Source organism: Nycticebus coucang, chromosome 4, assembly GCF_027406575.1.
Source record: "Nycticebus coucang isolate mNycCou1 chromosome 4, mNycCou1.pri, whole genome shotgun sequence".
Taxonomy (NCBI): domain Eukaryota; kingdom Metazoa; phylum Chordata; class Mammalia; order Primates; family Lorisidae; genus Nycticebus; species Nycticebus coucang.
Window position 1 is genome coordinate 130,016,851 of NC_069783.1, and position 14,082 is coordinate 130,030,932.

The window sequence follows — 14,082 nt, forward strand, 5'->3', positions numbered from 1 at the left end:
GATCAGCGCTGATTCAGAAGACCCTAAAGTCCCCTTAGCCATGAGATGCTTGGCTTCCTCCCAGGCACGGATTTCTAAGGGAACCATCCACATTTCTGGAGGGAGAGGTGCATCTTCCTTGGACAGGGGTCAATGCCCTCCAACCCACCACTTAGATCAGAGCTTAGCAGAGACGGCAAAAGGATGATCCTTCAGAGGACAATGGAAACTTGACAATAAAAGGGACGCTGGAAATACGGTGCTTAGTAGTCAAGGTCCCAGGGTCAAATTCTAAGACTCAATACAGGATGTTTTATTGGAAACTTAATTTTCCAGGGCTCCATAAAGCCCTGAGCTCTGCTCAACACTAACAGCGTCAACAGGGTAGGTTTTCTACACTAAATTCCATTCTGTAAAACACATTCTGATGTGCTGTTACAAGCCCAGAGATTAGAACCGATTTACTCTGTATTGCTGATGATAAACAAAAATAGTAGCTGTTGTTCTGTGAGCACCTGTTGGCTGCAAAGGACCATCTTCACAGCTGACTCTCGACTGAGGATTACTCTCTTCACTTTACAGAGAAGAGGAGTTTAAGCCTGGGAGAGGCTGCAGCACTAGCTCAGGGTTGCATGGGGGAAGCCGTGGGCTCAGATTCAAACCGCACTTTGGTGGCTCTGAAGGCTTATGCCCCTTCCTCCGGTTTTAGCACACTGACCCCTAGAGTCAGAACTTCAGGGCGAGTCATCCCGTTCTCACTTACCGATGTTCCGTGATACTCATACTGCTCATAATCGAAGAGGATGTCTCTTCTGTAAAGACACAGAATGCAGGTCTAGGAAGCGGTGGTGCAAGGAGCCAAATGCTGGGAAAAATGCTAACACTGGGCAGTGTTTAAAGAAATGCAAATGAAGTCTCCATTTGCTGATTGACTCTGCAGCACGGGGCGCAGGTGCGATGCTGGGAAATCACCAGAAACTGCTTGTGGTGATAACGTGGGGCGTAACAGGGTGCAGTTTCAGAATCCCACTTCTGAGAAATTATTCCAAAACCACAATGCAGAGAAACAAGACAAACCTTGCTGTTGTGTGTACAGTCAATTCACTGTAATGACAACAATACTAGAAATAACCTACGTTTTACAGAGGGAAAATTGCCAGTTAAGTCCTATGAGATTATGAGACTAGTGAGATGATGGGTTCTTTTCACTTTTCTTTCCTTACCCTTGCTGAAATGGTTTTACATTGTCCTCCTAGGAGGGGGTGGCCTTCCTTGCCAAGGCTGACAGAGGGAGTGCACGTCCTCAGTGAGAACAAAGGGAAGTATCAGTCGGATGGCCCAGTAAGACTTTCCATAACAGATCCGGCAAGGAATTCCCCTGGGACCCATCCCAAGGGCACTGCCGCACGTTCACTCCCAGCTAGAATGACCTTTCCAATATTTTCATTTTAAAGCACTTTGATATTTCTATATTTGCAATAGGAGGAAGAATTATGAATAACTTAGCTTCCTTTCCTATGAAAAGTTTTACATAATTCCCACCTGTTTCATTTATAAAGAATTTGTAAGTAAAAAATATCTACATCAGGAAAAGCAAGCAAAAATAAACAGCCACGGCCCTTAACAGACAGAATGTATGTGGGAGACCACAGAGGCTTATCCTGTGACTCATGAGACTAGAGGACAACCCAGATGCAGTGGCCACACGATAAGTCCTGGAGCCACTGGCCTAGAGGTTCTATTTTTTTTGAGACAGAGCCTCAAGCTGTCCCCCTGGGTAGAGTACCATGGCATCACAGCTCATAGCAACCTCCAACTCCTGGGCTCAAGCGATTCTCCTGCCTCAGCCTCCCAAGTAGCTGGGACTACAGGCACCTGCCACAACGCCCGGCCATTTTTTTGGTTGCAGCCGTCATTGTTGTTTGAAGGCCCGGGTTGGATTCGAACCCGTCAGCTCAAGTGTATGTGGCTTGCGCCTTAGCCACTTGAGCCACAGGCGCCGAGCCAGGTCCAGAGGTTCTAAACTAAATGAATTGTAGTATGTAAAAAAAATAGGTGTCAGCGGCACCACAGACACCAGGGCAAGCGGGCTCCTGGTGCCAGCAGCTGGCTGATACATACACTCACCTCCGGGCCTCCCACTCTCTCCTCTGCTGCCGCCTCCTTGTTCGCTCCACTATTTCCTGATGGGGAACAAAGAGACCAGAAGGTGAAGCAAATGTGTAGGGATTTATCTCCACAGCCTGGGAAGGTTTCAATCCGGCAGAAGCCAGCGGGCTCCCCCTGAGGGCGAACACGGTCACCCCCATGTCCTGAGCACACCTGGGGAAGGGGGCTGCTGAGGCAGTGGCACCAGGACTGCGGCTGGCCCCAGCACTGGCAGAGAGAACAGGCCGGCGTTTCCTAAGTGCTTGCTCCAGGCTGCCGTGTCTGTCTCCCTCAGCACCCCACTACCCACAGCCCTGTGGGGTCTGGATACACCCATGCCCACCTCGGACCAGCTTCCCCACTGTGATAACGAGAGCTAATATTTCTTACTTTCTACCGTGTGCTAACAACTATTCCAATTCTACAGGCAGCATCTTGTTTAAACCTCATTAGAGAGGCCTGGGATAGTGTGGTGGTTTTAAAAATCCATGGTCCTGAGACTTTCGCTTCTGGGAAGTAAAGCAGATGCATTTTTTCTTACATGTCCACTAAATAAACAACTACCCCTGGACATTATAGGAAAAGCAAACTCAGTAAGACTCAGAAAGGAAGAGGTGAAAGCGGATGTGTCAGGGAATGCAGGACCTGGGAACAACACAGCCGCGTGCTCCCTGGGCGTTTTTTTTTCTTGGCTTTATATGTATCCCAGACTTGGGGCTGAAGAAAGCCACAAGTTAGAAACACAGACAGGCACGTACCAAATAATCCCCAAGCAAAGCTGTGCTGTTTAGTCAAAGAACCAGGAAGACAGAGCCTAGGCACAAAACTTTTAGGCAATACCAGTGAACGCCCATGAGAACATGCCCACCCACCTCAGCAAAGGCGGAGTGGGAGCCTAGACGCCCTCTTGGCAAAGCTGTAGCAGGTTAACAGGTGCCCCAAGCCTCGGCCCAGTGGTGTCAGAGGAGCCAGGAATCCTGCACCTACTGCTGGGTGATGAGTATGCACCCCAGCCCCATCCCACCGGACGGGGAGCCTGGGCTTCCACTGCAGCCCCTCAGTAATGGGACAACCCTCCCCTCACTGCCGAGGGGGTCAGAGGGGCAAGGCAGGGAGCCTGGACCCTCTCTCTCCACCCAGTGCCACCGCCCACTGCTTGGCAGAGCAGCGTTAGAGCAAGCCAGCTATAATAGAGGATTTCAATAAGACTCACAGTCTCGTAACAGGATCTGAAAACATCCAGGTTTCATTTGAAAAGCACTTACCATACAAAGAACAAGGACGCTCTCAAATGGAGAAAGATGGCCCAAAGATGCCAACGCCAAGATGACAGATTGTTAGAGTGATCTAACCAAGATTTTAAAGCCACCATCATAAACATGGTTGGACAAGTGTTTACAAACATGATTGAAACCAATTAAAAATGAGAAATTCTGGCTTGGCACCCATAGCTCAGTGAGTAGGGTACTGGCCACATACACGAAGGCTGGCGGGTTCAAGCCCAGCCTGGGCCTACTGAACAACAATGACAACTACAACAACAACAACAACAACAACAACAACAACAACAAAATAGCCAGCCGTTGTGGCAGGTGCCTGTAGCCCCAGCTACTTGGGAGGCTGAGGCAAGAGAATTGCTTAAGCCCAAGAGTTTGAGGTTGCTATGACCTGTGATGCCACGGCACTCTACCGAGGGCGAATTAGTGAGACTCTGTCTCAAAAGAAAAAAAAAAGGAATCTCAGCAAAGAAATAGGAAGACATAAAGAAAGTCCAGATGGAAAGTTTAGAAATGAAATTAAAAGTTGAAAATTACAACTGGAATATTAACTCGGTGAATGGGCCCAATAGCAAAACAGATAGAACAAAGGAAAGAATCAGAGAATAGGCAGATAGAAAGATAGAAACTGTCCAATCTGAACAACAGAGAGAAAACAGACTCAAAAAAAAAAAACCCAGATCCTACCAGATTTCAGGCCATAGTGGTCAAGACAGAATGGTATTGGCACAAAAAATACAGACATAGACATCTGGAATCAAATAGAAAACCAGGAAATGAAATTAACATCTTACAACCACCTAATCTTCAATAAACCAAACAAGAACATACACTGGGGGAAAGACTCCCTATTCAATAAATGGTGCTGGGAGAACTGGATATCCACATGTAAAAGACTGAAACTGGACCCACACCTTTCTCCACTCACAAAAATTAATTCAAGATAGATAAAGGACTTAAATTTAAGGCATGAAACAATAAAAATCCTCAAAGAAAGCATAGGAAAAACACGGGAAGATATCTGCCTGGGGAAAGACTTCATGAAGAAGACTGCCGTGGCAATTGCAACAACAAAAAAAATAAATGGGACTTCATTAAACTGAAAAGCTTCTGTACAGCTAAGGAGACAACAACCAAAGCAAACAGACAACCTACACAATGGGAAAGGATATTTGCATATTTTGAATCAGACAAAAGCTTGATAACTAGGATCTATAGAGAACTCAAATTAATCCACATGAAAAAAGCCAACAATCCCATATATCAATGGGCAAGAGACATGAATAGAACCTTCTCTAAAGAAGACAGACAAATGGTTAACAAACATATAAAAAAATGCTCATCGTCCCTATCTATTAGAGAAATGCAAATCAAAACCACCCTGAGATATCATCTAACCCCAGTGAGAATGGCCCACATCACACAATCTCAAAACTGCAGATGCTGGCGTGGATGTGGAGAGAAGGGAACACTTTTACACTGCTGGTGGGACTGCAAACTAATACAACCTTTTTGGAAAGAACTATGGAGAACCCTTAAAGAACTCAACCTAGACCTCCTATTTGATCCTGCAATCCCATTATGGGGCATCCACCCAGAAGGAAAAAAATCCTTTTACCATAGGACATTTGCACTAGACTGTTTACTGCAGCTCCATTTACAATCGCCAAAATGTGGAAACAGCCTAAATGCCCACCAACCCAGGAATGGATTAACAAGCTGTGGTATATGTACACTATGGAATACTATTCAGCCATTAAAATAGGAGATTTTACAGTTTTTGTATTAACCTGGAAGGAAGTGGAACACATTATTACTAGTAAAGCATCACAAGAATGGAGAAGCATGAATCCTATGTACTCAATTTTGATATGAGGACAATTAATGACATGGTGGGGGTGGGGGAAGGGGAGAGCAGAGAGAGAAAGAAGAGGGAGGGGTGGGGAAAGGAAGAGCAGAGAGGGAAGGAGGGAGGGGGGTGGGGCCCTGGTGTGTGACACACCTTTCGGGGGCAAGACACGATTGTAAGAGGGATCTAACAAATGCAATCAGTGTAACCTGGTTTCTTATACCCTCAATGAATCCCCAACAATAAAAACAAAAATATCCAGATCCTAAGGGGCCAGTGGACTACAACAAAATATCCAACAGTCACATCATCGGTGCCCTGGAAGAAGAGAAAGAGGGTGGACTCTGAAAATGTACTAGAAGAAATAATGGCTAAAAAAATGTGCCAAAATGGCTGGTGTGGTGGCTCATGCCTGTAATTCTAGCAGTTTGGGAGGCTGAGGCAGGAGGATTGTTGAGCCAGGAACTGGAGGCTGCAGTGAGCTATGGTGATGCCACTGCACTCCAGCCCAGACAAAAGAGTGAGACCCTGTCTCAAAAAAAAAAAAAAAAAAAAAAAGAAAAAAATCATATAAATCTATAGACTTAAGAAGCCGAGTGACACCCAAAAAGGGTAAACCCAAAGAAATCCACCTCAGGGCACATCATAATTAAACTTCTAAACACTAAAACAAAACAAATCTCAAGGACAGCCAAAGAAAAACTATATCTTACCTAAATGGAAAACAAACAAACAAATGCAACTTAAATGACAGAGGACTTCTCATCAGAAGTCATGGAGGCCAGAAGGAGTGGCAGAATATTTTTCAAGTGCTAAAAGAAAGATATTTTCCCTTCATTCCTGAAAGATAATCAAGAAATTCTCAGAAGGAAAAATAAGAGAATTCATTGCCAGATCTCACCTGAAAGAATGGCTAAAAGAGGCTCTTAAGTAGAAAGGAAATGGAAAAGAAGAAACTTTGGAAATGGAAGGAAGAAAAAATAAAATAAGCAAAAATTTGGTAATAGGCTTTCCTTTTCTTTTTTTTTTTCACATAAACTGAACTTTATTTGCTTAAAACCTAAACATTGTTAGTCTGAGAAGAAATCTACTGTGATATGTAGATTGATCTTGCCAATTAAATTATTTTGGTGGGTCCTTGGTAAAATTTTATCAAACAGAATTAAAAACGAGGATACATATGTATTTTTAAAATATGAACCATCAGAGAAAGAAATATGAAATCAAGAGTGATTCTGGTTTTGGCGGCACCCTGGTTTTTTTATTTTTTATAGTTTTTGGCCGGGGCTGGGTTTGAACCCACCACCCCACCACTTCCGGCATATGGGGCCGGCGCCCTACCCCATTGAACCACAGGTGCCGCCCTCTTTTTTTCTTTTTTAAAGCTCCTTAAAGACTGTTACAGGATAGAAGAATCACTGGCTCCAAGTTCCTTAGTTTTTTTTTTTTTTTAAGGCAAGCATGAAACAAAGTTTATTGAGGAAGAGAAAGATAGGCTTACAGAGTAAGAAAGCTTATAAATTAGGATACATTTGCAAGAGACAGTAAACTGTGCCTCCATTGCCAGGGCGAGTAGGCAAAGAGGTCTGTCTTGGCAATAACAAATGATGAGATTAAAAAAAAAAAAGAGGGCGGCGCCTGTGGCTCAAGGAGTAGGGCGCCGGTCCCATATGCCGGAGGTGGCGGGTTAAAACCCAGCCCCAGCCAAAAAATAAAATAAATAAATAAATAAATAAAAATAAATAAAAGAAAACCTACACCCTAAAATAAAGTCAGGTAACCGCATCCCCCACCCCTCCCTCAAGGTAAAGAAAATATGAGCATTTTTAGTAATAATTCAGAATTTATCTCCTACCTGCCTCGTCAGCAGAAGTTTAAAGTCATGAATTTTTTCAGACATTTACACTTGTGTATGTAGATATATAAACTCATTATTAGATGACAACTCATTTTTTAAAAGTCCAGGTAGAGAAATAAGCAGTCAGAAGCTTTCTACATTTGAAGGACCCCAGGTGCATCCTGTGAGGCCCCAGGGACTTGGGTACGCAGACCCTGCTCCAGGATGGGGTATCTGCCTTGCATCCCTCATTTTTGCAAGCATTTGTCTATCAGTCTCATGCTTACTCCCTTTTCTCCAGCCAGCTGCAACCATGTTTGTTCCCTGTGGGAAGTCGGTCCCTGACCTTATAGGCTTCACCTTCCTGATGCCAGCAGTCTCTGTGGGAAACATTGGCCAGCTTGCAATAGATCTGATTATTTCTACACCAAATACATCTAAGGTTGGTTACTGCTATACCAACTGTGTTAGGCCAACAGTTGGTTAACTATTCATATGCGACCGCAGAAGGAAATTCCACAGAACTTAGTATAAATAGTGAAGTATATTCATTGCCTTCAAGAAAGCTAGTGGCTCTTCAATTAAGACCCCCCCCCTTTTTTTTCTTTTTTTTGAGACAGAGCCTCAAGCTGTCCCCTGGGTAGAGTGCCGGGGCATCATACCCCACAGCAATGTCCAACTCCTGGGCTCAAGCGATTCTCCTGCCCCTGCCTCCCAAGTAGTTGGGACTACAGGTGCCCACCACAACGTCTGGCTATTTTTTTGGTTGCAGCCATCATTGTTTGGTGGCCTGTGCTGGATTCAAACCCACCAGCTCAGGTGTATATGGCTGGCACCTTAGCCGCTTGAGCCACAGGTGCCAAGCCACGACCCATTTTTATTAAGTACAAATCAAAGTCATTCTGTGAAAAACTACTTTCCTGGGTGAGAAGTAGTAGCTTTGCAAGAGTTACAGTTTTTTTTTGTTGTTGTTGTTGTTGCAGTTTTTGGCTGGGGCTGGGTTTAAACCCGCATATGGGGCCAGCACCCTAGTCCTTTGAGCCACAGGCGCCACCCAAGAGTTACAGTTTTTTGAAATAGTCATTTCTATCACAGGATGAACTACACAGCTTCGTAGTACTCCCTTCCAGTACCTACTTGCAACTCGCATGCAAAAATGCTTTCAGAATAAAATAAAGAGTATTGCTAGAAGAAACGGAGAAAAGCCGTTGCATTTCTGAAATAGATGATTCTGAGTTTTGTATCTGTATTCTGGGGGGAGGTATCACAAAAGCCCTCTATGACAAAGATATCCAAATGGCAGTTCTGCTGAAATTTGTTTTGGAAGGGACTATCCCAGATGCTTGAGGTCTTGTTGAGTGTCTGAATGAATGGCTTCAGATAGTCAAACCACATTTACAGAGTGATGACCCCACAGCATCTGCCTTGCAATGGAAAATACCAACCTCTTGGGGATTACGGTTTGGCACTTTTGGGATGTATTTTCAGTTTTATACCTTGCATCCCAAGACATTTATTACCACCAAAGTTAGACATTCTGTACATAAATGTGTATAATGTATTAGGAGATAAATACTATTTTTCACAGAAAAATCTCAATGATTAAGGATTGACACACGGTCTTTTTGTCATGCTTTTACCATATACAGCAAATATAAATTTTATACAATAAAATGAAAAAGAAAATCTTTTCTACATTTTTGGATTATGATTCAACTCACTATCATTTAGCAAAAAACAGTTTCCACAGTGCTCATCTCAAATCTTACTGCTTTAAACCATGGCATACCTTTCATTAAAATTAAAAGATAAAAAAGAAAATAAAATTCAGGTGGCGCCTGTGGTTCAAAGGAGTAGGGCACTGGCCCCATATACTGGAAGTGGCGGGTTCAAAGCCAGCCCTGGCCAAAAACTGCAAAAAAGAAAAGAAAAGTAAAAGATGAAGCAGTCAATCGCATGATTCATTTGACAGGCTTTCATGGGGAAAGAGGTGGTGGTGGTAAAGAGACGGATAGACAAAAAGGTGACTTACACATATCATGGTTTTCTTTAAAAAAAAAAAAAAATTCAGAGAGAGCAAGACCCTGTCTCTACTGAAAAATAGAAAAAACTAGCTGGGCATAGTGGCACTCACTTACAGTCCCAGTTACTCGGGAGGCTAAGGCAAGAGGATTGTTCAAGCCCAAGAGAGTTTGATGTTGCTGTGAGCTATGATGCCCTAGCACTCTACTCAGGGCACCAGAGTGAGACTCTGTTTCAAAAACAAAAAACAACTATAAAATTATACACCTGGTGATTTGTATAGAAATTATGCCTCAATAAAGTTGATTTAATAAGACCTCCATAGCCTGAGATTTCTTTGACCCTTCCACTATGCTTGGCAGGGTCCTGTTCCCTTGCCTGTGGCTGTAGGGTACTGAGGGCCCCCAACACTGGTGGGAAGACCCAGAGAGTGGTTGCCTGGCTGACAGGAGTGCTCCTGCTAAGAGCCCGAGCTGCCGTGTTTGTGAAGAAGCCGTGTGCAATGGCGAGGCCCCTGCAGGTGCTTGGTTGAGCAGTCCTGGCTGGGAGCCGTCCCAGATGACCAGGTGACTGACACAAGAACCAACAAGGGCCCATGATTCCATTCCCAGCCTTCACGTCTGCAGCTGAGGCTCCAGACACCCTGGAGCAGAAAGACTTAAGGCCGTCCCTGCTGGGTTCTGCCCACATTCCGACCGACAGATCCAGGAGCATAAGAAAATGGTGGATTCAAGCTGCTGAGTTCTGGAGTATTTGTTAGACATCAGTAGGTACCACAACAGCACAGTCCAATCATCATCTTCATTTTATAGAGACAAAGAGGTTAAGTCACTTGCCTCAGGTCATACAGCTGTAATGGTAGATTTGTCTGTTGTCTCCAAATCTCTTTAAATGTGCACCTCATTTATAAAAACATTTCTGAGAATATACCTTGTATATTAATCCTTAAAAATCATACAGATTTTAGTTATATAAAAAGTATCCTGGCCGGGCACGGGGATTGTTTGCGCCCAGGAGTTTGAGGCTGTAGTGAGCTCTGCCACTGTACTCTAGCCTGGCAACAAAGCAAGACCCTGTCTCAAAAAACAAAACGAAGTAAACCAGTATTCAAAAAAATGCTTAATCTTACTAAAATCAAACCTCTAGATCTAACGTACAGGTCATCAAAAATGCAGGGATGGAATCTAGGAAGAAGCAAATAAAGAAGTATTGGAAAATAGGACTGGCCACCAACATCATTAAAAACAAAACAAAAGAAAAAAAGGTGGAGGGGGCGGTACCTGGGGCTCAAAGGAGTGGGTGCCCACCCCATACACCAGAGGTGGTGGGTTCAAACCCAGCCCTGGCCAAAAACTTAAAAAAAAAAGAAAAAGAAAAAGAAATGGAGGTTGAAATATAGTTCTAGGTTAAACAAATAAACGTGGCACCCTTGTTTGAAGTATAGTTCCAAATAAAAGTGGCCGCAAAATGTATTTTGAGGAGGATTAAAGAAACTTCAATGTGGGCTAAGTATTAGATGAAATTAGGACATTATTCAGGGCCGGGTGTGGTGGCTCATGCCTGTAATCCCAGCACTCTGGGAGACCAAGGCAGGTGGATTGCCTGAGCTTAGGAGCTCGAGACCAGCCTGAGCAAGAGTAAGACCCTGTCTCTACTAAAAATAGAAAAAAAAGAAAAGACATTATTCACTTTTTTTTTTCTTTTTGAGACAGAGTCTTACTCTGGGCCAAAGTCCTGTGGCATCATAGCTCAAGGCAACCTCAAACTCTTGGGCTCAAGCAATTCTCCTGCTTTAGCCTCCCGAGTAGCCAGGACTACAGGCGCCAGCCATAACAGTCAGCTAGTTTTTCTATATTTAGTAGAAAAACCACTTCCCCCTGTAATTCTGCCTCTGGCAGAAGGCACAGCCTTGGATGGTCCCTTTTGCTGACTGAGCCCCAAATCACTTGAGCAGCTAAGATTTGGGGGCCACAGAGTGCAAACCACTCATTCCTTCACACACGAGATGTTCCCCTGGAGTGACCATCTGGGGCTGGGCCTGGCCAGGGGATAGCAGAGCCCAGGGTCAGCCCCCACACCTGCTAGCTCCCCCATTTCCACTGCCACGTGACCCCAGTTACGCCTGGGCCCAGCAGGCTCTAGAGACACCCCTGACCTCTGGGAGTACAAACTCCTTCAGGATGCTGAGAGAGGCCCAAACACACCTCTTCTAACCGCGTACGCTTCCCTGAAGGTTCTGACCCAGAAGCCTCTGATCCATCGCTGTCATTGCCTGATTGCTCTCCATCCTCCTCTTCATCCCTGAAGATGTCATCGTAGGTGGGAACCTCGAGGTCATCATCTTGTTTAATGAGTAACTTGATCTAAGTTTAAAACAAAAAGCAATCAGGTCCCTCCTGGCTTGACAGAAAACTATCCATCACAATGTGTACTTGTCCTGCAGAATCTTATCACTTCCTAATTATTAATAGCTGACTCATAGTTTCCTGTACAAACAAATCGCTACCTATTTAAGAAGACTTCCAAACTTCTCAGAAATTTTCTTGTTTTCACTACGGCTCAGTGAGGTGCTAGAGTTGCGTCACACCAGTATAGAGATATTACGAAAATATGAAAAGAATTTTTTGAAAACCATCTATTGTCCATTTAAGTCTGGAAAAGCAGCTCCCCCTTATGGCTTCAACAAGATGAATGTACCACTACATATCCTCTGAGAGCACACAGGAAGATGTATGCCCCCTAAGTGCATAGAATGATCTCTAAAAGCAATTGCAGGCTGATTACAGGGTCCCTACACCTTCCAGGTCAAGTGAACTCCACAAATACATTTCAAGCATCTCCAAGGATGAGGAACCATGTTTCTTGTCAAAGATGGATAAGAAGGTATTCTTTTCTTTTTTGAGACAGAATCTCACTATGTTGCCCTTGGTAGAGTGCCTTGGCGTCAGAGCTCATAGCAACCTCAAACTCTTGGGGCTTCAGCGATTCTCTTGCCTCAGCCTCCCTAGTAGCTGGGACTACAGGCGTCCGCCACAACACCTGGCTAGTTTTTGGTTGTAGTTGTCATTGTTATTTGGCAGGCCTGGGCTGGGTTTGAACCTTCCAGCCCCAGTGTATGTGGCTGGCGCCCTAACTGCTAAGCTACAGGTGCCGAGCCAAGAACACGTTCTTGTGCTCAGGAGAGTCAGGTCCATGCCTTGCCCATGACACTTGGTGCAATATTATGTGTGGCCTGAAAAGCTGCAGACAGGTTGAGGGGAGAGCACAGAAGAATTGAGGCCTGGGTACCTGATTGTCGTTGTACACATTCACAACGTTGATTGGCCTGTGAGTGTCACATACAAAGAATATAGCATCCTCGTCGGGTTGAAGGATGTCCAAGAGGTCTACGTTAGCTCCACAGTTTATGAGAATAAAATAACGGAACTGGAAAAGAAAGGAGATATTTTAAAGCAACTGCTTCAAGGAGGCCCCTTGCCCATCACCAAGTTAGGCTTCTGTGTCCTTCTGCTGAGACATGTTGAGGCTGAGACACATTAAGCCCCATGACATGTGGCAAGGCCAAGATGGCAATGGGCTCCAAAATGGCCCATACTGGTGCTCCAACACACTGCGTATTATTTCATTTCCACAGTGACACCGTGGAGTAGGTTCCGTGGCTCTTCTTGCTTCCTCTGGGAGCACGAGGCACCTGCAGAGGCTCAGCAGGCCCCACCCTCATGCAGTGAGCAGATGGGGACTTCAAACATGGAGCTGGGTGTCTCCATATCACATGTCTCTGCGCTGCACAGCCGCTCAGTGCTAATAGCATTGCAGAGCTTTAATTGTCAGCAAACACTTCATGGGTCCCTAAATATTAAGTCCTTTACCACACTTTATTACTATAGTGAATTCTTTCCTTATAGATATGAAACCGGCACAGTTCCTGGCATGATGACGGGAATTCCAGGTAAGTATGTACCTCTGCCAAAACAGTTCCAGATGTAGTAGAGACTCTAGTGATGGTCTTCCATGCCCCAACCCTTCCTCGTGGGGGCCACATTAGGGGAAGGAACTCTGGCCTCTGGTGTTTAAATTCCAAAGGGAAAATACACATTTCAATTTGGAAACTAGGATGCACGTTCTTGAAGAGGTGATGTAAAATAGTGGTGTATTCTAAAATAACGTTTTAACTAGGCCAAAGACTAAATTCCAAGACCTTACAATCAAATTGCAAAACAAGTTCAAAGTTAGGAGCTGTCTAAATGCAGTGTCTTTTTTTTGGTGTTTTTTGTCTCTATAACTTGAGAATAAATTAGCAGTGTATACAGGGCATGTTTTTCTCTTCCACATTGAGAAGTATCATAGCTGGTACTTAAATATACTCCCAAACTATCGTGGGACTAGAAAGAATGTTAAGAAGAAATTGCCATCGAGTACAAAAGCCTAATACTTCCAAAATGCATCTTTCATACCTGTGATTTATGCTCAAGAAATGCAGTTTCAAGTTCTTGCCAGCCAGAAACTGGAACCAGTGTGTACTGCACGTGGTCACACTGGAACAGGGCCTGCAGAGAGAGTGTTTTTAAAACCTATCTTATTTAAGTTGTCTGCATACACCTTGAAATGCACCAGAAAAAAACAAAAATCTAGATGGGTTGAGAGACAAAAGACGTGGAATAATGTCCGGTTAGTGAAATGTTAATGAGAAAAGCGGTGAGAATATGAGTGCTCACCCTACCATTCTGTCAACTTTGCTGACTTTTTAAAAATTACCTAAGTAAAACATGGGGAGAAAGGCTAATTCTACTTCCACGTCTTTTGAGCATTGCCTGGCTCCAAACAAATGATTTTCCCTCCCTAAGACTAGTATCTCCAGCTCTGCTTATGGTCCCACTATGCCCTCAGATGTCACCAATTCATCTGTCAGATCAAACATTTGCAACACTTGTACAGACTGGAGGTGGCCCCCATGTCCCCGAGTCCTCCCT

The 14,082-nt window shown here is 44.3% G+C and overlaps 1 protein-coding gene and 1 pseudogene across 1 annotated transcript in view; one reads left to right on the forward strand and one right to left on the reverse strand.

Moving 5' to 3' along the window:
- The window catches only part of CDC45 (cell division cycle 45), a 38,024-nt gene that overhangs the window by 23,500 nt on the left and 442 nt on the right, over positions 1-14,082 (reverse strand). Inside the window, exons 3-7 of the mRNA XM_053587507.1 lie at positions 13,567-13,659; positions 12,401-12,538; positions 11,317-11,475; positions 2,107-2,162; positions 743-791 (exon numbers count right to left, since the gene is read on the reverse strand). Coding sequence (XP_053443482.1) covers positions 743-791; positions 2,107-2,162; positions 11,317-11,475; positions 12,401-12,538; positions 13,567-13,659 — 495 coding nt within the window. The remainder of the gene's footprint in view (positions 1-742; positions 792-2,106; positions 2,163-11,316; positions 11,476-12,400; positions 12,539-13,566; positions 13,660-14,082) is intronic.
- LOC128583416 (proteasome assembly chaperone 2-like) lies at positions 7,404-9,644 on the forward strand (annotated as a pseudogene).